Here is a 26210-nt window from a genome sequence, read left to right as displayed (position 1 = left end):
ATGAGTCAATGCCATCCCTAGGTAGTCACACCATTTTAGATCCCTCTATTTGCTTGTGAAATGCTGCAGGATTTTGATCCTGCCAAAGTTCTCAGGCACAACCAAGGGCTTCTCCATTCCTCGATTTGCACAGAGACACAGAAATGGTACTCCAAGGCTGAGATTTGCCTGAAAGAAAGGGAAAAGGTATGGAGTAGAAGATTAAAAATTTCAGTGTTTCATCAGAAAATGAGGACAAAAATACTAGTGAACAAGTCCTCCTGATTTACATTACAGTGGTAAAATGCACTAAATAAGATTTGCCATGCAAATTTCACTTATCTTCTGCATAGGGTGAGGGTCTTCCTCCAGGTGTCTGCAGGGTCTGAGAGACTAACCTAACCTTAATTAAACAGACCTTACTATGCACTTTGCAGAGGCTGTCTTGAAGCCAGCAGTAAGTCAGTCAGTATGTGAAAAACCTTATTTCCCCTTCAGGATGTGGTTAACTTGTTTTTCAAAACAAGGGGGGGTTAATCTTGCATGGTGTGACAGTCAAAAATGTTGACCACAGCATCCTGCCTGTTGCTTGTGAGAGAGAGATGAGTCAGTGACTGTGTGTGTTGGGGTCTTTTTGACTAATAACCAAGTTGCTATGGAAACTATCGCTTCATTAAACCACCATACATTATTTCCTGTTGACCTCTTCTTAGTATCAACGAGTGGAAAAAAACAGCACATTTTCTTCTCTTACGTTATGTTCATTTTCCTTTCTTATGCTCATATAAAGCTCTTAACTGATGTGTGTCTTTTTTTGCTATGATGCAAAAATATTTTGCTGAGGTCTCTTCAAAGTGATCTGAAAGACAAAATCTAAGTCTAGAATTCATGGCCTCACTGTGGCTTCTTAATGTGCCAAATCTGCTTCCCTGTACGAACTCTAGAAAAAACAAATTCATCCAACAAGAAATCTAGGTTATCAAAGCTGCATTTCTAATCTCACTGGTCATTTGGACAGTTGGATTTCTGCAGCCTCTAGCCCAAATTCAGTACAGAAAGCACAGAACGAACCACAGCATTATGGTTTAGTAAAACTTTATTTCGGTCACTACTGCAATAACCAAAAATGCATGTGCCATACACTTTGCAGAAGAAATACAGGTTTAATAAAGAAATACTCCTATGTTTGAACATTATCTGGTTGAAGTGAATCACTTCAGATCCAACACAGATCTTCTCATCTACACTAGAAAACTATTGTTATTAAAGCTATCTAAAAAACATTAAAGTTATAAATAGCGTCTACTGTGCCTGAATTCTCTCAGCAGTAACACGAGTTCCACAGATAGCAATGCAACATGGCTGTAAAAGGTGTTTTAAAAGGGTCACATCCAGAGTGAGGTTTGAATTTTTTAGAACTATTGAAGCAGGTTGGCTGCAAAGGCTAGAAGAATGGGGAGATCAATTTCTACCTAGCAGGGAGATGAGGAAAAATACACTGCTCTCAGTTCATAGAGAAAAAGAAATAGCAAAAGCAGTTGCAACTCTTAAAACTAAATAAACTAGCTAGGCAGGATTCAGCAGTATAAAATGTCTAAAGGGGAGGGTGCTGTGTTGTGTTCCGGATGGTTACTGTCAGCAGATTTGATATTGGCTGTTGAACCCATTGTGCTGCGGGTACATGTTCTCTCCTGCTGTTCTTCAGATCGCTGTTGCCTTGCTTCCCCACCATCTGGAAGAGCAAAGTCTGGTTTAGACTATGTTTAATGCAACTGGGCCTATGTGTCACTGTTTGGTAGCTGTCAGCTCAAGACAAGTAGACTCACACAACTTAGGCTGAACTATTTTTTGCCTCTTTGGATACCTTAATTTAAAAATCCTCCCCCTCTCCTCTCTTTCCTCCCACCACTTCACATGTTCGTGTTTTGGGAGCCTTGCTTTTGACTCCTTCTTTGTCTTGATTTTTCTCCAGGCTTTGTGTTCTGCTATTTGAAGTTGTCAATGAGATGTCTTAGGCACTTCAGGTAATACATGAGGAAAGCAAATTTGCTGCAAAGAAAATCTGGGGACCAGCCACCAAGCACTGAGCTTTTTGTACAGGAACGGGCTGTTTTGTTTGTGGTTTGAGGGGGGGGAGGGGGGCTGTATTTTGGGGTTTGTTTGGTTTGTTGTTGTTGTTTCCTACAAGAGTTATTTAACAGAAACAGGAGCAGATTAAGTGGTATCACTGCTTGTGGTGTTAGAGAAATACACAAATACAGGCGCTCATTCCTGACATAAGCTTCCAGTATTTGTACATAGCAAGCTATGTGCTTCCTTACCTCAGAAAAGAAACAACTTGATACTCATGAGTGTATTGAAGGCGATGCTTTTTGCCAGCAGGACTCTCAAACCCAACACAGCCATAGACAACATGTTTGCTTTCTCCACTTTGTTATCTGCTCAGTGACAGAGAAAAGATGGGAGAGATCATGGTCTAGATTTGGATATTGTGATATTGGCAGAAAGTGGAAAAAAACCACAGGTAATAGTTTTAAGGAAAGAAACAGCAGCAAAGGAAAATATTATAGAGAAACATGGCAGCAACAGGAGAGGAGCATGTCTTTCTAGGCTGGATTTTGCTTCCTATTTTTTGCCTGTTACTAAACTACCTACCTTGAAAAAGCAGGTGGTGTTTTGTGAAGATGTTTTATTCTGATTCCTCTACCTCTGAGAAAATACATTTCCATGCATTTATCCCTGACAAGGTAATTTAACTTCACAATCGATTTAGGTAACTAACCTTGTGCAGAGGTGTCTGTGGTGTTGCAAACCTTCTCTATTACTGGTTCTTCAGCCTCCTCTTCTGTAGCATGATAAAGAAAACACATTATAAACGATATCCAAATTTTAAAAAGGATTTAACAAAACATTCAAATGATGCTTCCGATTAGAATATGTAGTCAGTGAAGTCTGAGGCTCAGGTGATTGATCACTAATTTTAGCATTAATTTGAGGAGAAAATTTCTCCTTGCGATTCTAGGAAACAAAAGAATTGCTGAGTTGTGTTGGTTTTACTATTTGAATGAGCTTCATGATGACAAAAACAGTCCCCCAAGATATTTTTTTTTCTTAGGAAAAAAAACACAAATAAATAAAACCAACCAACTAAACAAACAAAGTCCCCCAAAAACAACACACCACCACTTTAATTTTTTGTTGTTTTTAGAAAGACTATTTCATGCTGTGCTCTAGGAGGTTTGTTGCTGTATGTTAAAGTATTTAGTCTTAAGTAAACGTACATTTTTTTTTAAAATTGTGTTTCCATGCCCCACCCCTTTTCTCCCAAAAAAGCAACTCCAGGTTCTCAAACAGTTAAGACCATTTATCTTAGATGTTTTAAAATAACTTTCAGCTCTCTCTGCTTATGTACCAGATGTCTTTCTCACTTATGCTGGTTAGCCAGGGCAATACTTACTAGCAGGAGAAACAGCAAGCTCTAGAATATGCTACATTTAGAAATAAGTTGTGGCTGTACCACAAAATTGTACCTGCTGATGTTGTGCTGGCTGTAATGGTGCTGTTGTTGAACTTGGCCGAGCAGGTCACCTCTGTGCTTTCTGTCACATTGACCACCTGAATAGCATTGTATAACCCCTCCGATGTCAAAATGGGTGTATTTATTTCATATACGACCTTATTAGAGGACATCTCCAAGCTGATAGTCTTTGTATAGGAATTCCTTGCCAAACAAGCTGCTTTCCCAATTCTGCCATCATCCTCCAGTTTCTTTGATTTCATCACAATGACTTCTGGGACTGAACTTTTTTGACTGGCTGAAAAAATAATAATAATAAAATTATTTTATTGCAAAAGCTCGCCTGAGTGCTAAGTCACCTGAAGTTCATATATACTCCAACTGTGACTAATCCCTAGCATTGTCAGTCACTAACTGCCTTTCTTTTCTGGGGTCACTATTTCTTGCTGCTGCTTCCAGAAAACCAGATCAGAGACAGAAAGGGTCTATGAGAGTAGATTATTTAAGGAAGCTTTAATTCCACAGCATTTTAAGTTTCCTTTTGCCAAAGCTTGTGCCTATATGTGAATTCTTTATTTTGTGAGAGACCTGCAAATGAGAAGAGAAATTCTATACATGCCACTACAAGAGTAAAATTATTCTGCTTTTTCAACAATTTGATTCCTAAAAACAACACTTCTGTCAAGGACTGTCTTGTATATGCATGAGACATGAGGGAATAACTGGTTTTTCTTTACTCTCCCTCCCCTCCCCCAAATCTTGTTTTGATGTGGCTAAAAGGCCTAACCATAGCAAGAGCAATAGGGCAAAGAGAAGTCAGTTTGTTGCTTCCCTGTTGTGCAAGGTTACTCCAATGAGTGACATTATTTGCAGAAATGAAATACAGCTGCTGGAGTGGGGGACAAGGTTGTTTTTTTTCAATAACAAGTGCTCAGATGCAGTAAGGATTTTTGTCTCTAAGGTGGGAAAATAGGAAAGACTCAATAAAAGTCTATGAATTGCTTATCTCCACTTCTCCAGGAGTTTCTGATAAGGTCAAGAACTATCAACTGTGGGAAAGGTTTTCCTCACTAGACATTGCACATGGTGTAAGATATTCCAACCCAGTCTGGAGACTATGAAAGAGAACATGATTGGTAGTCAGTTCAACAGAAGTTCTTGTGCCTGTTCTAAATGTGTGACCTTTCTCATCCACGTGCTGTGCCATATTATTAGTCCCACAGCTCCAGTGGCAGGTAGATGTATAAAGCAAAATTTGTATAATAATATGAAGGGAAGAAGACCTCAAAGCCTATGAACTTGACATCCCTGGACAAGCCCTCTTACAGTCTTCCTTATATTAGTATAATGACCATCAGTGGTGATTCTTTAGGTACAACACTACAACAAACATTAAGGAACGAAAAATGTGCCCTAAAACTGGAGTTTTAAAATAACCTAAAAGATGCTTACAAGTTTTCATAGGATTTGGTATCCTTTCTCTCTCATGCATCTTTCAGGAGAGTTACTCCAAAACTTTCAGATGTATTTTTTTCTGTTATGAAATAATTTTAAAGTTGAATTCTCAGTTCCAAGCAATATACATGAATGACAAAGGCTTGAAAATGGCAAAAGCCTGAATTTCAACCATGTAGCATCAGCTTCCTCTGAGAATTTCTCATACGACATGCAAGTAATGAAGTAAGATTGTTCAGACTTGAAGGGGAAGTCTTTTCAGAAAACAAGTATTTTTAAAAAAGATAAAATCTTTGCCCTCAGGACATATGTGGAGAAATCAGGGCAATTCCACATACCAATGTCAGAACAATATTAGCAACATGAATTATAATAAAAACATGACAATGAAGGGAATCATCTAATAGTCTTCCTTGCCAAAAAGGGCTCAGCTTAGGAAAGGCTGGGACACATCAAAAAAGATTTACACATCCAATTTGACAGAAGCATCCTGTTGGGCCTTTTTGCTAAAAAAGGGTGCATTAGGCCTTGGATTTTGCATAGCATCTGCCTTGCAGCCTGGTCAAGAGATTCCTCAGGTCTAATATCTTGTTCATCACAGGGTATTTTTTCAATTTCTGTTCAAGGGGCCCCGATTTCACTCCATTTCTCCCACCACCCACACTTCAATACTGAACTGAGGTGAAAGCCAAGCAATACTCTACCATAAATTCATGGACAATAAATAAATACATAAATAAATACATAAATAAGTACATAAATACATACATAAATACATAAATACATAAAAGGTAGATGGAAACAGGCACAACTCCGTGACTCCAAGTCAACATTCATTGACTTCATTTGACCTACTCAGGTAAACTCAAACTGTGAGCAGTTTAGTAAGATTAAACCAGTACAGAAATATTGCATAAGATTCCATTTAATGCTTTTGTATATTATCTTTCTCTCCCCTCAGTGCCGTCTTTCTAACTCTGACAAATAGAAATTCTTAGGAACTTAAATGTCAGTCTCCATGAGACCTTTAGTTCCCTTCAGACTGTTCAAGCATGGCTTTGAAATCTAACCATTGCTATGAAAAGATTATTAGGACGCCTCAGTAAGTGGACAGCTGTTAGTTCCCAAGGAAATTCAGCATGACAGCAGCCAGGACTTGCCATTTTGGATCCAAGATTCTTTGGAAAATCCCCAAAAATATGATCAGCGTGTTTTTGGACTTAAATTTTCTAAGTGCATATCAAGAAGTTATGCATAGAAAGTGCCTAATTAGTGGCTTTAAAATATGAGAGGATGACTGCCTGAATTTTAGGAGGAAGAAAAGGAAAAAAAGTGAAAATCCAAACAATAACAACTCAGAAGAGGTTAAAGCACAACAAATACCTACCTGGCTCCACGTTCAGTTGAGTCCCCTTCCCAAAAAACAGAGCAGCAGTTACACACAGTTAAGACACGTAGATCAAAAAAGGCTCATTTTGCTTTTCTTCTGACATACATTTCCTTTCCAGGTGCTGTAACATGGTTTTGCCAGACCTTCTTAGTACTGTGCATTCTTTGTTATCTGAGAAGATCTTTAAAGGCTTTTCGTGTTTTCTGATCTCCAGTATTTGCCAACAGCCACTGTACCAGCAAGCCGTTTCTCTGGCATAACTCACTGGTTAAGATCCTCAGCAAAAACAAACGCACACTGTGCAACTGTAGTTAAAGCAGAATGATTTCTACATGAGACTCCAGAAGCCTCAACTGAATCCCACTACTTGGCATTACCTGAAAAAACAGCCATAAATTCCTGCCACTGCTTGTTTTTGGGAGGGATTTTCATATTATGTTCTGGCAGTAGCATCTTATTAGCACAAAAAAGTTGTATTCTTTTTCCCTTTAAACTTACAAAGTCATGGAAAGAGCTATATATTCCACAATGTTATGGGACTTGGTTTTCTTAATTAAGGTTTTATCTAGAACAAACCAAACCAAACCAAACCAAAAACATTATCTGTCCTTAACTAAGCCATCAAGAGGAGAATATGCCTTGAATATCCTATGGTAACTACTAATGGATGTTTTCAATGTAATTTCATGTTTGATGATTCTCAAAAGATTCAGGTAATAAAGTACATCCGTTCTTAGCATCTTCAAATGCATATTAGTATCTCCCAAAGAAATCCTGTGCAATCTACTCTGGGTGAACCTGCATTAACAGGTGGGATGGACTAGATGACCTCCAGAGGTCCCTTTGAACCCCAACCATCCTATAATTCTGTGATCCTGTGAAATCTAAATTTAGCAACAAAGGGGTCACATTCTGAAAATTTTGGTTTCAACTTATTGATTATTTCAACAGACACTGAGTTTCTTAGATGGCTAAGGCCTATTATCTTTTACTGTCAAACATAACTCTAAAGTCTTTGTGCATCTTTAAAAATGTCATCCTATCCTGAAAAAGAGAAATCACTGAACAGCATGGAAACTTCTCTCAGCTAAAGTTTCATGTAATTTTGCATCAAGGTGTCAGAGAAGACAGATAGGCAAGAAAAACAGAGACAGAAGGATTTAAAGATTTCAGGGTAGTGGAGAAGACAAGGCTATAGCTTCACTTTGTCAGATGAATTGTTGTCTAACCTGAATCGTTTGAAAGTCAGTGAAGATGTTTCATAATTTTGAGTAATGTACTGTAAATATTTCCTTAAACCAATAATATCTTCCTGCAATCAATGAGCAATATGCTACCTTCAGCTAATTAGAAAGAAGTCTTTCCTTGTCAGCAGGAAAACCAACATGCTAAACTTTAAAAAAAAAAAAAATCAGTCACTTTCTGTGAGACAGACTATCATATAAGCAATTCTGTAAATGTCTGAATTGGAAATGCCATTGCTCAGTCTTCTACCTGTCAGCTCTTAGACTGTTTTGTTGGTTGTTTTTTTTTGCCAAATTCTAGTCTTCTCTATGGAATATTTGACTTTTTTCTTTTTTTTTTTGACAAGTACCATCTACAAATCAATATTGACTGATGTTAAAAAAATGGAATCTGGCAGTTTCTTGTGGTCCTACATTTACAACTGATGGTTCGCTGTTTGGAAAGGACAGATTTTTCTTCAGAATAACTTTTTATTCCTTTGTCCCTTTGGAACTGGGGGTGGAGTTAAATTGTTCCAAAACAGACATTTATTCCCATGCATATATCCTACAGACCTGGACAGATATTAGGCAGCAACTAAGAGAGCCCTATGTCCTTCTGGAATGAGAGAAGGAAGTTTTAGGTACGTAAAATTACAGGAGACATTTTTGCAGCACTTAGAGGACATGCAGATATCCAAAAGCATCATAACAAGTCTTAAGGTATGCACCTGGATGTTCAGGGTAACAAAGATCAACCTAACACACTCGTCTACTGCCCCAAAATTCACACTCCCCCCAAAAAAGGTTGAAGTGACATCCACCTTTTTTGTACTTCATGAAATTCCAAATAAAGGTAGGAAGAACTAAGGTTTGTTATGTTTGTTATCTCTGCTCACCACAGCTGCATTTTCAAAGCCTAGGCAACTTGGTAGCCAATTTTAATTAATTCTGAGTGGTCTTGGACACGAGGCAGCTTTGAAAATTTAAGCAAAATTATATTTAAACTCCTGTCTCCTCTGTCTCTGCACCAGTGGAATTACTTACCTGGTGACACTATCAGTGTGGTGCCAGTGTCAAAAACTAAGTTGTCATACCAGAGAGCTAAAGAACTTCTCAGAACTTCTCTCCAGTGTCAGCTCTTCACTGAGCTGTGCATTCCTGCTCAAAATGAGGCGGTGAAAATTCACTGGAGGATAGGACACTTCATAGTAAATTTGGGACAGAGAGATATCTGGACTGGAAATAAATTATAACATGTTAAACTTAAGTAGTGCCCACCAAGTGTTTGGGGATCGTGGAGTAATGCTGATATATAGAGGTAGCCCAGTTATTCCTCCAAATCCTTCCTAAGCAGATACAACCTGAGGATTCAGCTTGAAACCCTGGCTGGAGAGAGTGCAATATATGGATTGTTCCAGCAGAAAATTCTTAGAGTGAACCCAAAGAATTAGATTTCTTTTTCCTCCCCCACCTTAATTTTAACATAATTTTTGGAAATAAAATAATGATACTTACTTGGTTCAACTGTGAGAGTGGTCCCACTTCCAAATACAAGCTTATATGTTCCCACACTGCTACTACTTAGTTCAATAAATAACTCTTTCCTCATGGTATTCAAAAGTGGTATAAAAACAGAAGAGTAAAAGCTGTATATTTTTCCTAATTATCCCTGTGTGCAATCCCATAAGGGCATCCAGAACCACATTTTCTTCCAAAACTGGAAACAGAAAAACAATAATTGAATAGTTCAATGATTTCAAATAGCTTGATTGAATAAAGGATTTCCAAGTTCTCCGTTTCTTCCATCTTTCAGAAACCCTGCGAGTTCTATATTCCCAGGATAAATAGAAACATGAAAATAAGGTTGTATTTGTCTCCTTAATCATTTCAGTCATCCATCTCCTTTCTTCTCCAAAATATATGGTCTTTTTTTTCCATCTTTGGGTTTTTGTACAGGGCCATATGTTGTTTATATCACTGTGGTACTCCAGCCCCCAGTCACAGTGGTACATTTCTTTACAAAAACTGTCTCTTCCTTTTCTCTACACAGAACTTTGGATTATACAGGCAGTCACATGACATCTTGAGTGGTTTCTGTCCTAATATACTACATGAAGAGACATGATATGGCTTTAAAAGGATGGTCTAAAATAATACCAAGAATTTGGAATTACATTACACCTCTGAAAAGTCTCCTGGAGTTGAGCTGAATAAAAAGCAGGGGGAAAAGATAAAAATAAATACTTTTAGTGCCATTTCAAAATATTTAGGGAAATCCTTCTGTACCGCAGGAAGCTGTCTACATTTTCACCTCGAATTTGGTTTCAGCACTCAGGAGCGTGAGGACTGTGCATGATCTGTGCTCTGAGAGTTAGTGCCCCAGGGTCATTTGGTGGCTTAGGAAGTTTTCATGCTGTTTTAGGTAAGATGAGAAAGTAGGTAAATGCTTGTGACTTCTTATGCCAAGCTCATTCTTCACCTAAAGAATTGCAACTACAGAATAGATTTAGCACTGTCATAGCAAATCAGGGGCTTGGAGCTCTGTCAAACAAGGTGTCTGAGCCCACTGACCATGGGCCATACAGGAGCACCAGAAAATCATTTGAGTTGGAAAAGACCCTCAGGATCATCGAGTCCAACCATAACCTAACTCTCACACTAAACCGTGTCCCTAAGAACCTCATCTAAATGCTTTTTAAATCCCTCCAGGGATGGTGACTCCACAACTGCCCTGGGCAGCCTGTTCCAGTGCCTGACAGCCCTTTCCAGCATTTTGAGGTGCTGGAACCTCAAACTCTGATCCTGAATTGATGTGGGTGGTTGTGTGTGGACTGGGAGACCCCAAATCACCCTCCTCAGTCCTGCCCTGTCCTGCCTGCCCCCAGCTCTGCAGGCAGAGAACTTGCACATCCACCCTGGTTATGTCCCACCGCGGGGTCATGGGACTCTGTGAGTTTCTAGCTGGAAAGCTGTGGGTTATTTGTAGCCTATGCGTAAAGTGTCTCAGTTCTTTATAATTTTGAAAGAAAACTAAGTGTATTTTTTTTAAAAAATGGCCTCTCTGGAGCCGTGTGCTTGGCTGCTGCCGCAAGTGCTTCGAGAAGCATTTGTCTGCCGGTGGCCCCGGCACCAGCGCATGTGCAGCTGCAAGGTGAAGTGAATCAGGAAACGAATCCAGCTGAATGATAATCCTGGGGGGAAAAAAGAAAATTAAAAAAAAAAAAAAAAAGCTTATTTTCAGATGGATGTGTTCCCCAACCTGGTTCTGTCCCCTGCCATGTGCTCATGCAGGGAGAGGCTCCCGGGGGAAGGAGCAGCCGGGGCAGGGAGTGCAGGGCTGGGTTTATGGCTTAGGCCATCTTAAAAGCATTTTGTCGGGCTACAACCCAGTGTTAATATATTACTGTTTCGGTGTGGCATGCAGCAGAGGTTACAGTGCTGGATTTTTCACTCTCAGAACCATGATGCTGAGTATTACAGGATCTGTGGGAGAAAAGATGCTGGTGTTGTTAAATATTTCTCTTTTAAATACTGGTTGTGTTGGGGAGGCGAGTGTGGAGTGGCAGAGATGTCTGCTGGAAATACAACACCACAGAGAAGAAACGGGAGGTTCCTGGAGTGTGTGAAAGACAACTTCCCCACACAGCTGGTCAGTGAGCCAACTAGGGAAGACACCCACTGGACCTGTTGTTTGTGAACAGAGAAGGACTTGTGGGTGATGTGACAGCTGGACATAGCGATCATGAAATGATGGAGTTTTCTATTACTGGAGAAGTAAGGAGGGCAGTCAGCAAAACTGCTACCTTGGATTTCTGAAGGGCAGACTTTGACCTGTTTAGGAGGCTGGTTGACAGAGTCCCTTGGGAGGCAGTCCTGAAGGACAAAGGAGTCCAGGAAAGCTGGACATTCCTCAAAAAGGAAATCTTCAGGTACAGGAGCAGGCCATCCCCATGTGCCAAAATACGAGCTGTCAAGGAAGAAGACTGGCCTGGCTGAACACAGAGATTCATCTGGAACTGAGGAAAACAAGGAGAGTTTATGACCTTTGGAAGAAGGGACAGGCAACTCAGGAGAAGCTCAAGGATGTTGTGAGGTTATGCAAGGAGAAAATTAGAAGGGCTGAAGCTGGCTACTGCCATAAAAGGCAACATAAAATGTTTCTATAGATAGATGAGCAACAAAAGGAGGGCTAAGGAAAAGCTCCACCCTTGAGTAAATGTGCGGGGGAACACAGTGACAGAGGATGGGGGAAAGGCTGAGGTACCAAATACCTTCTTTGCCTTAGTCTTCAATGGTAAGACCAGTTGTGCTCCAGATACCCAGCTCTCTGAGCCAGAAGACAGGGATGGGGAGCAAAATGAAGCCCAAATAATTGAAGAGCAAATGGTTAGCAACCTGCTACACCACTTAGACACACACAAGTCTATAGGGCCAGATGAGATCCACCCAAGGGTCCTGAGGGAGCTGGTGGAGGTGCTCACCAAGCCACTTTCAATAATTTATCAGCAATCCTGGCTAACTGGGGAGGTCCTAGTTCACTGGAAGTTGGCAAATGTGTTTACCTGGAGTTTAGTAAAGCCTCTGACACTGTTTTCCATAACATTCACAGAATCACAGAATCAGAGAATGTTAGGGATTGGAAGGGACCTCAAAAGATCATCTAGTTCAATCCCCCTGCTGGAGCAGAAACACTTAGATGAGGCTACACAGGAAGGTGTCCAGGCAGGCATTCTCCTGGAGAAGCTGGTAACTCATGGCTTGGACCGGCATACCTTTTGTTGGGTAAAGAAATGGTTGGAGGGCCAGGCCCAAAGAGTTTTGGTGAATGGAGTAAAATCTTGTTGGTGGCCAGTCACAAGTAGTGTTCCCTGGGACTCAGTATTGGGGCCAGTTCTGTTAAATCTCTTTATCGATGATCTTAATGAGGAGATTCAGTGCACCCTCAGTAAGTCTGGAGATGACACCAAGTTGGTTTGGAGTGTTGATCTGTTTGAGGGTAGGAAGGCTCTACAGAGGGATCTCAACTGGCTCAGTCGATGGGCTGAGGCCAACTGTTTGAGATTCAAGAAGGCCAAATGCCAGGTCCTGCCCAGGCAATGCTACAGGCTTGGGAAAGAGTGGCTTGAAAGCTGCCTGGCAGAAACGGGGTGTTGACTGACAGCAGCTGAACATGAGCCAGGGTGTGCCCAGGTGGCCAAGAAGGCCAACATCATCCTGACATGCATCAAGAACAGTGAGGCCAGCTGGACTGGGGAAGTGATTTCCTCCTTGTCCTGGGCACTGGTGAGGTTGCACCTCAAATCCTGTGTTCAGTTTGGGGCCCATCACTACAAGAAAGACATTGAGGTGCTGGAGAGAGTACAAAGAAGGGCAACAGAGCTGGTGAGGGAGCTGGACCACAAGCCTTATGAAAAGCAGTTGTGGGTTCTGGGGTTGTTCAGCCTGGAGAAAAGGAGGCTGGAGGGAGACCTTCTTGCTCTCTACAACTATCTGAAAGAAGGTTGAAGAGACATGAGTATTGGTCTTTTTTCACAACTAGCAAGTGATAGTATGAGAGGAAATGGCCTCAAGCTGCACCAGGGGATGTTTAGATCAGATATTAGGAAAAACATCTTCACTGAAAGGGCCCAGGGACAAGCTGCCCAGGGAAATGGTTAAGTCACCATCCCTGGAGGTATTTAAAAGATGCATAAATGTGGTGCTTAGAGTCATGGTTTCATAGTAGACTTGGCAATGTTAGGTAATGTTTGGACTTGAGAATCTTAAAAGTCTTTTCCAACCTAAACATTTCTATGACTCTATGATTCTCTTTCATGTGAGTATTAACGATACCACCAGGGGAGTCCTGGAAAGTAGCCAGTAGACTCTAGGGGTAATGGTCAAGGGCATGTGGGCCCAGGTGGGTTTCTCTTTGATCCCAATGGTGAAAGGGAGAGTGGTGAGAAGGAGTGGATGGATCCTGCTGATCACAGTTGGTTGTACAGCTGGCACTGGCAAAAGGAACTTGGTTTTCATGACCATGGGACCCTTTTCAAGGACTGAGGACTGTTTGGAAGAGATGTGGCCCACCTAACTAAATGGAATAAAAACATCTTTGCCAAACAGCTGGCCAACCTGACAAGAAAAGATTCAAATTAGGAACAACATAAGAAGCAAAAGAATTATCAATAATCAACCAAGAAATCAGTGGGAAGGGTTGGTACAAAATTTATGAGGAGCAATATGAACAGGATAGACTTTGTGATAATAACAAAAGGGCTGAAAGGGATGCTCTTCAAGTGTTTGTACATAAATAAGGAAGTATATTGGGGAAAAAAAACCTCATACAGCTTCTGTGATATCAGCATGACTAGGTTTCTCCTTAAAATGCATGTGCACAAATGCATGGAATAGGGAGAAAAAAATGGGAGAAATAAGATTTCTCCTAGTAGTTGCAAGGCTATGATCTCATTGATAACACACTGTTGTTGTAGCAGGATAGCTCACAAGAACTGAAATGTATGGTGAAGTGCAGACTAGTGCACATTGCCTGGGCTCCTGTCCAGCATGGCCCAGGTTTTCCTCTGAGGCTTCGCTGTAAAGCTCTGAGATCATGGATGTGCGGTGGAGTAGCATACAAGAAGTACTGTAGTGGACGGAGCCAGGCAGTTTAGGAAAGATAGTCTGGGAAGTCAAGGAGGAGTAATTACCCTTTCTGTCAGAGAGCAGCTGGAATGTGTGGAGTTCCTCTTCGGGATGTGCAGTGACCCAGCTGACAGCCTATGACTAAGGTTTAGAGGCAGATCAGCAAGGGTGACATCATGGTGGGTGGCTACTAGAGATCACCTGATCAGGAAGAAGAAGTGGACAAGCCCTTCTTCAGACAACTGTTAGAAGTCTCATGTTTGCTGGCCCTGGTCCCCTTGAACCATGAACCGTGCCAAATGTCTGCTGGAGGGACAGCATAGCAGGGTACAAACAATCAGGCAGTTTTCTGGAATGTACCCATGAAAACTTCCTGACACAACTGATTAGGGATCTGGACCTCCTACTTGCAAATAACAAAGCATTGGTGGTTGATGTGAAGGTCAGGGGCAGCCTTGGCTGCAGTGATCATGCAGTGTTTGGGCTCAAGATCAAGAGAATAGGGAGCAATGAAAAAAGCAGGACCACAGCCCTGGACTTCAGGAGAGCAGAATTTGGGCTCTTCAGGGATTTACTTGGAAGAATCCCATGGGTTATAGTCTTGGACAGAGAAGGGATCTAGGAGAGCTGCTTGATTTTCAGAGATCAGCTTCTTAAAGCTCAAGAATAATTCATCTTGAGGAAGCAGTAAGTCAAGCAAAGCTGGCAGGAGGCCAAAATTATGAACAAGGGGGTCCTGAATAATCTCAAAAAGGAAATGTGCAAGAGTTGGAAGCAGAGGAAGATGATCTGGGAAGGTTATAGAAGCCCTGTCTGATCATGTAGGGATTGGGTTAGGAAAGCTAAAGTGCATCTGGAATTGAACCTAGCAAGGGATCTGAAGGGCAACAGAAAGGTTTCTAGAGGTACATCACCAGCCAAAGGAGGGCTAGGGAATATGTGGACCCAGTGCTGACTAGGGTAGGGGATCTGGAGGCAAAAGACACTGAAAAAGCTGGGGCATTTAGTGCCTTCCTTGAGTCAGCCTTTACAGATAAGTCCGACCTTCAGGATTCCGAGGTGTGTGAGTGGATGCAGGCAGGTTGCAGGAACAACCACAAGCCACAGGTGCAACACAAAGAGCAAATTGATTTTTGTTACCTCGCTAACTGGGGGATCTCCAAAATGGCACTTTAGCTCCCAGGCTGAGGTCACAAAAGCAGAGACTAAGGTACTGCAGAATTCAGCCCCAGTGAAGATCAACAAGCCTGATTTTTTTTCTCCTGTATATCCGGGATTCATGTAGGTACAGTTTACCACACTGCTCTGGTTTTTGCCTAAAGAAATTTCAAGGATGCATGATAAAGTGCCTTTAAGACTTTTTTCACAGGCCTGTTATCCAAATACAGAGATTCTACTTGTCATTTATGTGTTTTTTCTACACCCCAGCTGCAGTCATTTGCATGTAGTTACAATTCTTCTCCTTGCTGATCTTCTATTACAGCCACATACCAGGTAAATAGAAAGGAACCAAAGATGATTTGGAACTCTTGTTCTGATGTCAAATAGCAGGGAGATTACTAGTGGGAAGTATAATTTCTATTCTCCTGCTCTTGTTCTTCATGCATCTGCTTCTGATCACTGTTGGATATGAAGCTAAAAGGATCTTTGTTCTTACCAAAAAAGTGTTAACAAATCTTACTTTCTCTGTACTCTGAGACCAACAGAAGAACATAATTCTAACCTTAAATGAAAACATCTAATATACAGTCCGTTAATCCCCACTTGCTCAACCTGAGCCGACAGTCAGATGTGTAAAATTATGTCCCTTGCAAGATCCAAGATCTGGCAATGAATGTTGGGGAAGCTGGCCCTGCATTAAGAGGTCTTCCTACTGTCTGTGTCATTATAGGAATTGAATTTGTGTGTGTGCATAAGGAAAAAGAGACTACACAATGCACCACGTTTCCACCTTCAAGACAAGGCAGTGAGTAAGACAATTTGTGTATAGTGGTTCAGTCCTTTTCAATCACTGTGAGACGTAGTCCCCACAGTGGTAGACAGCTCTACAAAAACACATGCTTTTTTCAGTGCCAGGTGATGTCTCCACTTTCATGTCCTTTGAAGAGCTGGGCTTTCTTTTCCTCTTCTTCTTCCTCTATATTGTTCTACTTCTGAACAGTATAATACTGTTCCAGAGAGGTTGCTAGACACTAAAAGTATCATCATCATTGCTTTTTTTGGCAGGTAGGATCATATTAATCTCTCACTAAAATATTGCCCATAGTTGCCAAAAGGGAATATTGTTCCTTTTGAGTTGTTAGAGCCGTTCTCACTTGAAGGGCCTGATTACTGGTTTGTCTTTTAACAGACATCAAGAGAGTTAGGGTGAAATATTTTAAAGAATATCTGGGGGCCAGCTGCCCAAGTCTTATTAATTTTCAATTTATTTTCATTCTACATTTCCTAACTCTTTCTAGACCTTCAAGTATTTAGGTTCTAAAAGCCTATTTTCAAGCCAAATAAAAAATGAGTCCATGTTTATGAAGTGTTCAAAAGCTGTCTTTGTTTAGCTGATAGCAGTTTAGTGGACTCTGTCTTAATGTGCTAAAGCTGCTTATTTACTCAGGTATTTGAGTTTTACTAGGTTGGTGCAAAAGGAATTGCAGTTTTTGCATTGTTGAAATTTGCTCTTCAGTATTAGAATACATTCTTAAATAAATATGGTGTATGTTATACATCATTTTGATGTTCTTTTCTCACTTTATGCTTGGTTGGTTGTTTTTTGTTTCTTTGTTTGGTCTGTTGTTTTTTTTTAATTGTTTTGGACTTATTACTTGCTGTTTATTTTTTATTTATTTTAGACTATTGCAATTATGTTAGACAAAAAGCAAATTTGAGCCATATTTTCATTCGAGTTCAAAATGGGTCATAAAGCAGCAGGGACAACTCACAACATCAGCAACACATTTGGCCCAGGAACTGGTAACAAACATGCAGTGCAGCGGTGGGTCAAGATGTTTTGCAAAGGAGATGAGAGCCTTAAAGATGAGGAGCATAGCCGCTGGCCATTGCAAGTTGACAACAACCAATTGAGAGCAATTATTGAAGCTGATCCTCTTACAACTACATGAGAAGTTGCCAAAGAACTCAACTTCCACCATTCTATGGTCATTCGGTATTTGAAGCAAATTGGAAAGGTGAAAAAGCTCGAAAACTAGGTGTCTCATGAGCTGACCAAAAATCAAAAAAAAATCATCATTTTGAAGTCTCATCTCCTCTTATTCTACACAACAACAACAAACCATTTCTCGGTTGTAATGTGCGATGAAAAGTGGATTTTATATGACAAACAGCAACAACAAGCTCAGTGGCTGGATGGAGAAGATCCTCCAAAGCACTTCCCAAAGCTGAACTTGCACGAAAGAAACATCATGGTCACTGTTCAGTGCTCTGCTGTCAGTCTGATCCACTACAGCTTTCTGAATCCCAGCAAAACCATTAAGTAATATGCTCTGGGAAGTATGCTCAGCAAATCAATGAGATGCACTGAAAACTGCAACACCTGCAGCCGGCATGGGCCATCAGAAAGGGTCCAATTTTTCTCTGCGACAATGCCCAACCACACGTTGCACAACCAACACTTCAAAAGTTTAATGAATTGGTCTACAGAGTTTTGGCTCATCCACCCGATTCACCTGACCTCTTGCCAACCAACTACCACTTCTTCAAGCTTCTTGACAACTTTTTGCATGGAAAATGATTTCACAACCAGCAGGACGAACAAAATTATTTCCAAGAGTTTGTCAAATCCCAAAGCACAGATTTTTACACTTACAGGAATAAACAAACTTATTTCTCATTGGTGAAAATGTGTCGATTGTAATGGTCCCTATTTTGATTAATAAAGACATGCTTGAGACTAGTTGTAATGATTTAAAATTAATGGTCCGAAAATGTAATTACTTTTGCACCAAGCTAATAATATTTCTTGTTTGAGTGTCATTTTTATAAGGGTCTTGGAAGTTTTTTCATAATTATATGCACCATTTTTCTAATTTCTTTGATTTCGTGAACTAGATTATTTGAACACTGAGTTGGATCTTCCATTTATTTACACATGCTTTCAGCTGAGTTTGAAGGTGAGGAACATCTAGTTACGGTTGATTAAAGTTGGTGTTTAATTTTATTTTTATCTTACTTTAATGATTTTGGTCAACAGTTACCTGAAACTGTGGAACAGTTTCTGAATCCTTAAATTCACTTCTAAGACACAAAAGGAAATAGCATTATTTCATCCTGTTCACAAATCTGTCTGGTTCCCTGCTGTGTTACTCAATGTTTGCATTATTGTTGTTACCAAGTACAAAGGTGTATTTCCCATTTTTAATCACTGGTTTTAATTCCAGACATGTTCATCTGCTGTTCCCTTTATTGTGTCAAATTGTTTTCTCCTCCTTATTTCCTCAGTCCTCCAGGTAAGTTGCCAAATCAGCTAATGTGATGCTTTCAGGCTCTTGAACTCTTGGCAGGATAAAATGAACAAGCTTTAAATAGCTGCTGGCACCGGCCTGGGTGCATACAGGTGCCTCTCCCACATCCTTCAGTTCCTGCCAAATCTTCTCAAAGCAGTGAGACCACTCCTTGCTTGTCACCCAGATCTCAGATGCAGTTAAACAGCATTCTTCCATTTGGGTGGCCACAGAAACACACCTGTCTTCACAGCCTCCCACAAGCCACAAACTTGGATTTGTTCCATTTTAAAATTGAGTTCTGCCTTTTCCTTTCTCTGTCTGGGTTTATCCCCTGCAAAGAATCATAGGAGGCGCTCCAGCATCACCAGTGAGATGTCAGAGAGATCTTCAGTGATACTGAAGACCTCTCCTTGAGTTCTGTTTCAGAAGAGAAGAAAGGGAGTCTCTTTTCCTCTAGAAAAGTGTCCTAAGTAGATGAAGATACATTTTAGAAGGGAACTAGTTGTTATTTCTACACATTTCTTTTTTTGCTAGCAGGTTATTGGTGCATGCATGGTTGTTTGAATTCCTTCAGCCCTTGCTGAAAGGTCTACACTGCTTCTATCCAGAACAAACTATCCTGGTACTTCCAGAATAATTCTACTTGGCCTCAAAAATATCTCAGTTTTTACTTTAACACAATTATGTTCTTCTGTGGACAGAATCACTCCATTCAACATTTTGACCAAGACAGAAATGTTACTGGTTATGAATTCCCTGGGGACAGTGTACGCGATCTTAGAAAACGAGATATTTAAGACCAAACAGTAGCTCACAACCTTCACAATGGAGAGGACAGCTAAAAGTAGTGATTTAAGATGAGATCTATAATTTCTGCTTGGGGAAATGCCTGAACTGATGAAAGCTACAAGAAAGGAGGGTAGAAACAGAAGAAATAAAGTAGTATTTACTTTCTATTTATAGCCTTGTCGAGAGTTTAGATTGCGGGATGACAATAAAATCCTGGCAGATGTATTGTTAACCTCCTCTCCCCCCGCCTTCCCCTGTTTGCCCCTCCCTCTTCCCACTCAGCACAGGCGATCGGGAGGGAAAGAAGGACAGAGAGAAGATAGTTGGAAAAATTATACATGTTTTACTAATGCTACTAATAAGAACAGAGAAAATAATACAAAATACACAAAACCAATCTTGAAAGTCTCAGCAACTGCAGAACCGGCACCCAAAGTCCTGGACTGGACTCTGCAGCCAACCGGAGCTGGATTCAGTCTCTCACTAGGCCTCGGTTCATAGGGACAACTAGCAAGGTCGTCTCCTAATGTTGGCCATAAGCAGAAGGGAAAAGGGACGAGATCCTCGTGATCTCCCACTTTTATATGAAGTATTCACATGAATGGGATGTTATACTCCGTTGGTCAGTTTCTTGGTTACCAGTTTCTCGTTGCCCCTCTCACGAGATGTCCACCCATGCTTATCAATAACCTCGCATTCCACTGCTCTGTTTACCAAAACATGGATCTGGTTCTCCAGGAAAATGCAGCTGATATGAAGCTTTAGCTGACAGGCAAATTCACTGAAAGAGAAACTTGTTTTTTAACAAAACCAGGACAAGCCTTTACAAGACATCTGACATTGGCCCGACAGGCAGTCTACTGTATTGAATGGCTCTTCCACAAATCCACAGCAGCAATTCTTCCACAGAGCCAAATGTCTTAATCAGGGCAATGTTTGGGGATAACTGACCTCCCACGTATCTCTAGTTTATATAGGACACCCAGGGCATAGAACCATAGAATGTCCTGAGTTGGAACAGACCCACAAGGATTATCGAGTTCAACTCCTGTCCCTGCACAGGACACCCCACAGGTCATCGCGTGTGTCTGAGGGTGTTGTCTAGTTTCTTCTTAAACACTGACAGGCTTGGGGTATTATTCAAAGGCAATGGATGTATGCATAAAAGCATATGGATGCATTTGCATATGGAGACATACAAGCAAATGCACTTCCATGAAAATCTACACTTCCAAATACAGAAATGAATGTTCAGTTCTCAGAATATGGACATGTGTGTTTATTCACATGAAGTTGAAGCTAGGAATGGAGAAAAGAAATTTTTCATCATATCCTGGGAAAAATCATCTTGGCGGTGTAGTTCCCAGTGCAGTGCCCATTTTCTCGGGTACCACTGATTGACTGTTGTTATGCACTGCTGCAACACTGCTCTAAGACTCCCTGAACAATGTAAGGTGTCCAAATGAAATTAAGTTCTGTCTTTCCATGTTTAAATTTTAATTCTTTCAATGCTTGTTGCACTTCTTCCAAAAGAACAAGCCTCTTTCCCTGTCACTTTCTGCCTGTGAGAAAGACTGAGAAGAAAGCAAGAAAGTAATAGCATGTTCATGGTTTTGCTTGTTCTTGTGAGAGACTGCTGCTCTGTGCCTGTTTCTGGAAAAAGCCAGCCCAGACTAGTCTTGAGAAGTCTGGGAAAAATCTTACCTTGCAGCAATCACAAAAGACCAGGCTGGATTTAAAATCCCTCCTTCCAGTTCTGCCCTGGCCCTGCCTGTGTTTCAAGCACTGTGTCCTTTTCCAGCTCTCTGGTGCTGCAGAAACAGGTGGCTGTGTCTGCAGGTGATGGCTAGAACACTTCCAGGGAGAGTCAGTTCCTGGAGGGCTCTGCAGAGCTGGTGACTCGGGTCTGGAAGGAAGAAACAATGTGCTGGAGTCCTGTGAAAGGAACCTTCAGCGCTACATGATGCAGGTCTCTGCCAGGAGTCTGATGGATCCAGTCCCAAGTGCAGCTGCTATTGGTGATGGGTATGACAGAGATGTGGTAGATGAGCATGGGAGCCTCTGAAACCTTTCCTACTATGAGGCCAGAGGTGACATGACAAAGATTGTTGAGGGTGGCCTCAGAGTTACATCAGCCATCTCCCTCAGCACTGGTGGGTCACTGTATGGGTTCCCATAGAGTTGTGTTAATCGAGGTTCTTTAACTATGCCTTGGTATTATCCTCCTCCTCTGACATATGTCTTCCTGGCTGGGAATGTTCTGAATGGGGTCTGATACCTGGAAATCCTGAAAGCCAGTATTGCCTGCAAAGACTGAGTCAAAGAAGGACCATCCCAGACCACTTTTGCTTGACTTTCTGCTTCCTCATCAGGAAACATACTTTAGCGCATAGGAGGTGATCCCTGAAAATCAAGCAGCTCTCATCTGTCCAGAATCATATTCCATTGGATTCTTCTAGAAAGATCCCTGAAGAGCCCAAATTCTGCTCTCCTGAAGTCCAGGGCTTTGGTCCTGCTTTTTGCATTGCTCCCTGTTCTCTGGATCCTGAGCTCAAACCCTGCATCATCACAAGGCTGCCCCTCACCTTCAGATCCACCACCAGCTCTTCCTTTGATGAAACTTCCATCCATCCCCTCCAGAAGTGTCACAATTGCTTGTAACCTGCTTTGCTTTCTCAGCAGCCAAGATCTGGCTTCCTTCATTTGACCCATGTGGACCACGGCCAGTGAACATGAGGCTTCTTCCAGTTGTTTGAAGAAGGCATTACATAATTTTTGGTCCAGAACAGGCGCTATGAAGTAGCCGCCTGCCACAATGTTGGTCTGCTCTCTAAACCTAAACCTACCCATAGGTTATCAGCTGGCTCATCGTACATCACACGCCATGCATTCCAGCTGCTCTTTCCTAGGAAGGGCAACGCCCCTGCTCACTTTCCCAGCCTTTCTCTCCTGAACAGTCTGTCTCCATCCGCTACAGCACTTCTGTGAGCTACCTTTCCATATTTCCATGATCCTAGAGCTCAGCAACCAAGCCATGGAGGAAAATCTGGGTCATGATGGACTTTACCCCAGGGAATGTGCACTAGCCTGCACTTCACAATACAGCCTCTCAAGGTCCCACAATAGATCCTCCTGCATCTTAAATGGTCTCAGCCTATCAACAACAATTCCCTTCACCACTGTTTACTGCAAGGTTGCCAAAGATCTGTTTCCTGCACCTGCCATGGCGGGACACCAACATCTGGCTAGTGCCTGTTACAAAGAAGAGAAGTCTGCCTTCTTTATCAGGCAGTTTTTGGTGCAACGTGCTGCAGAGGTGCTCTGGGGTGAGCCTAGCACCGCAGTAATACACTGCTTCATCCCCTTGCTTTGCTGCATGGATCTGCAGTGTGAATCTGTTCTGGGAGCTCGCCACTGATCCCTTAAAGCGATCCTGGAAACCTTCTCCATAGGCATCGCCCTCCCGGTAAATCCAGTCCAGAGTGCCACGTGCTCCCTGCCGGTACCAGAACATGTAGTACCTGCTCATACTGTCTCCACTCATGCTGCACTGGAAGGTGACTCCATCTCCCTCTCGCACAACCAGACTCCGGGTGTGTTGCTTCAAGACCATCTGGCCAGTCACTGCTGCAGTGAGGAAAAGCAAGACATGATCACTGGAAGAATTAACAAAGTCAGAGTAGTGCTGTTGGAGGCATTGTGATGGGACTGGAAGAGTGGGAGAACTAAATCCTTCTCTTCGAATTCAGCTGATGAAAGCAGGAAGAGGAATAGAGCTGGTACAGGAATCAGGGATCCCAAGGAAGTAGACACCTTGTTTTCCTCCCTTTTTTTCTCCTTTTAGATCAGGAAGCTTTTTCTCCCCTTTCCATTTGAAGCAGGAAGGTTTTGCACCATGGGGGACAAATCCCTTTGTCTTTGCCAAGCTGGGATGATGAGTAACCCGCTCTCTTGTCTGCAAAACTGTTCTCAATGAGCACAGGATGGCCAAGGCACTCTCAGGGCAACTTGGACTTGAGCCCTATGCTGCCATCCTCAACATGGTCTTTGGAAGATGCCCCACGAGGACAGTGTCCAGTTCAAGTGCAAAAGCATTAGGCCCCAAGATGTGGGTGCAGCAGGCAGGTGCCCTGCATGTCCCCACACAGCAGAAGAGCCAGGCTGTATGGACGTGTCTAACTCACGGCAGAAGAGGAGGAGGGCTGTTCCCAGAGTGCTCTGTAGGGATGGGTGGGGAGGTAGAGGCAGGGAACAGGTCAGGCTGGGAGTGGTCAGCACAGCTCCACAGAGCTGTGCAGACCACAGGGATGTGTTCCCTTCCTGGGTGGCATCACCCTTCCTTTCACTTACCTACCATGGGCAATAACCCCATGAACACCGCAGTCCACATGGCCAAACCCGCTCTGTCTCGGCCCTCTCCGGCTTCTCTCTGCCTGCTGAACAGCTCTGCCCACATCTCTCCTGTCTGTGGACCTGTCACTGCTGACAGTCCTTGTCCCTCCTAGTCCCTCCCCCACTCTATGACCACAGTGAAGGAGAGAGGTGGGGGCTGGAGGAACAGAAAAAGGTGAAGGTGTTGGGGCCCTCCTGGGTGTCCCTCACCCTGCAGGCTGCAATAACAGAGCGCTCGCTTGGCAGGAAAACCTCTGGTGGGCAAAAGGCGACATGGTGCTCTCAGGCCAACCCAACCTTCCTCTGAGGAAGGAGTGCAGGAAGCTGCTGGCACTTGAGAGGTTGTCCTGGGGGTGGCAAGCTGTCCTTCCAGAGGTCCCCTGTCCCTTGGTGCTGCTCACCTGCTGCTCCTGGATGGGACACCACTGAGCCCAGCTACAATTGCACAGGGCATGCCTAGGCAGATGTGCCCCACACCCTGCTACCTCCACTCCAGCCCAGCACCCTGCTTCTCCACTCACTCCATGCTGACCCTTCTCCATCTGCCTCTTCCCCTTGCAGCCCTTCCAAACCTCTCCAGCAGCAGATGCAGCAAAGGCAGGGGAGATCTTGGGCATCCTTGGCACTGAATGTCTGGGGTAGATGTGTAGGCTCATGCCCACCAGCTCTTCCCCCAGAACTCATGTGCACAACACTCAGTGGGGACCAGGCTGTTGGGGCTGCTCAGCAGGGCAGGGACAATCCCTTCTCTATGCCCATTCTACTCAAAAGAATGCCAGAGCTCCCCCTACGGCCACATGATGGGACATTGACTGAACCCTGATACAGTGTTACTGTTTTGATGGATGCCACCATTTTGGGGAGCACTGCCCACTGCACACTGACCCTACACAGACTTAGTCCTTTCCCTCCTCTTGCTTTTAATGGTTGCTCCAACAACACCATTTGCGGAGGGGATCCAGCACAGCCATGGGATGGGGAGTTGCCCAGAGGACAAGACACTCTACAATTCAACTCATTTGGTTTAGTGCTTTGGTGCTGCCTCAACAACATGACGATTAGAAACCCATTTCAAATCTGGCTTTCTATTCTTTGGCTTTCTGTTTTTAGATTTTAACTCTTTGATGTTTGCTGCTGTGCTGCTTCCTAAAAAAATCTCCTTCCCTGTCACGTTATGCCTATGGCAGAGTTAGATAAGGAAGGAAGCAGGAGGTTTTTGTTAAAGCTCAATTCGACTTCCTTCTACGTGAGAAGGGTGCAGAAGTAACGGGCAGAGTCCCGGGGGTGCAGAACAGGCAGGGACAAAGATGACTCGGAGAGGGAATTGTTACGAGACACTGTGGCTCGACCCTCCACTGACTGCCCGAGTTTAATAAGTGAAGCATCATAGTTGATGTACTACAGCCACTCAATGCTGCCACCGGGTGCCTGACGGTACCAGAGGACTTCATAAGTCTCGAATGTGAAGCCGTATGCACGGCACGAGAGGAGCACGGAGTCCCCGGGTGCTCGCAGCCCTCCGCCGGCCTCCACCAGCCTCAGCTGCGCCCACAGCCCTGCGGACGGAGAGCGCAGGCAGCCGGGCAGGGCGCGCCCGCCGCCCCGGCACAGCGACAACTGCCAAACCCCTCACTCCCGGCAAAGCCCCGCGCCCTGGCTGACGCCCTGCCTGCCTGCCCTCCCCGGGGCTTAGCCGCACCTTTCTCGACTCTCGGGCCCGACCCTTCCACCGAAACCCTCGGCATCGGGCTCTCCCGCCCTCGACTTCCCCTCTAGGAAAGGCGAGCGCCAGGAGATAGGGCGCCGGGCGCGGGAGCAGCCGCAGCGCCGCAGCCCCGTGACGGGCAGCGCCAGCCGTGGACCCAACCCCGTGCTCGCCGTGCTTGCCCCTGGCTGCCCACCCGGCTCTCACCTGCCGGCCGCGCGGCCAAGAACAAGGCCAAGAGCCACGACCCCAGCCCGGGCGCCATCGTACCCTGAGCAAAGGAGCCGGCCGGTGCCTAAGGGCCCCGCGGGAGCCGCACACGAGCCGAGCGGAGCCGCGCTCTGCCAGCTCCTGCCCGCCCCGCCGCCTCGGCCCCTCCGGGACAGCACCGAAGCCTCCGCCCGCCCCCGACACGCCCGGCCCGTCCACCGCTGCCGCGGCCCCTTGGTGGCAGGAGAAGGGGCGGTGCGGGGAGGCCGCGGGGCAGGGCCGTCGGCAGAGGAGGAGCGCGGTGCCCCGGCAGACCAAGGCTCCTGTCCCTCGGCTCCCAGCGCGGCTCCGGCGCTGTCCCGCCTTGTCGCCCTGCCCAGCCCTGCGGAAGGGGGTCGCTGCCTCGGTCGGCCCCAGCGCCATCGCCAGGGACGGGCTGTCGGGCCATGGGGACTCCTCGCAGGACCCT

General features: G+C 43.8%; 1 protein-coding gene across 4 annotated transcripts; it reads right to left on the bottom strand.

The window, feature by feature from the left end:
• Positions 1-1057: 1057 nt before the first annotated feature.
• Positions 1058-25952, bottom strand: LOC102084531 (T cell receptor delta constant). Of its 4 annotated transcripts, none has more exons than XM_065039985.1 (7): positions 25802-25952; positions 22956-23061; positions 9083-9284; positions 3510-3794; positions 2762-2824; positions 2301-2417; positions 1058-1711 (listed from the first exon to the last, which is right to left on the bottom strand). In XM_065039985.1, exons 3-6 carry the CDS (start codon positions 9174-9176, stop codon positions 2302-2304), a joined length of 558 nt encoding a protein of 185 aa, XP_064896057.1. In that variant the 5' UTR covers positions 9177-9284; positions 22956-23061; positions 25802-25952; the 3' UTR covers positions 1058-1711; position 2301. The 4 variants fall into 4 exon arrangements, with proteins under 4 accessions (XP_064896057.1, XP_064896058.1, XP_064896060.1 ...); XM_065039986.1 differs by lacking the exon at positions 25802-25952 and adding an exon at positions 23785-25704; XM_065039988.1 differs by lacking the exons at positions 9083-9284; positions 22956-23061 and having other exon boundaries at positions 25739-25946.
• Positions 25953-26210: the final 258 nt, after the last annotated feature.

This window comes from Columba livia, chromosome 23 (assembly GCF_036013475.1).
Source record: "Columba livia isolate bColLiv1 breed racing homer chromosome 23, bColLiv1.pat.W.v2, whole genome shotgun sequence".
Classification (NCBI taxonomy): Eukaryota; Metazoa; Chordata; class Aves; order Columbiformes; family Columbidae; genus Columba; species Columba livia.
Note: the sequence above shows the minus strand (reverse complement) of the source record. Positions and strands in the feature narration are given on the sequence as shown.

Bases quoted from the DNA above. Each gene is read 5' to 3' on its own strand.
- LOC102084531 (XM_065039985.1), bottom strand. From the start codon at position 9,176: ATGAGGAAAGAGTTATTTATTGAACTAAGTAGTAGCAGTGTGGGAACA. The intron at 3,795-9,082 runs GTAAGTATCATT...TTATTTTTTCAG, and splicing joins CACTCTCACAGTTGAACCAA to CCAGTCAAAAAAGTTCAGTC. The intron at 2,825-3,509 runs GTACAATTTTGT...ATCATGCTACAG, and splicing joins AGCCAGCACAACATCAGCAG to AAGAGGAGGCTGAAGAACCA.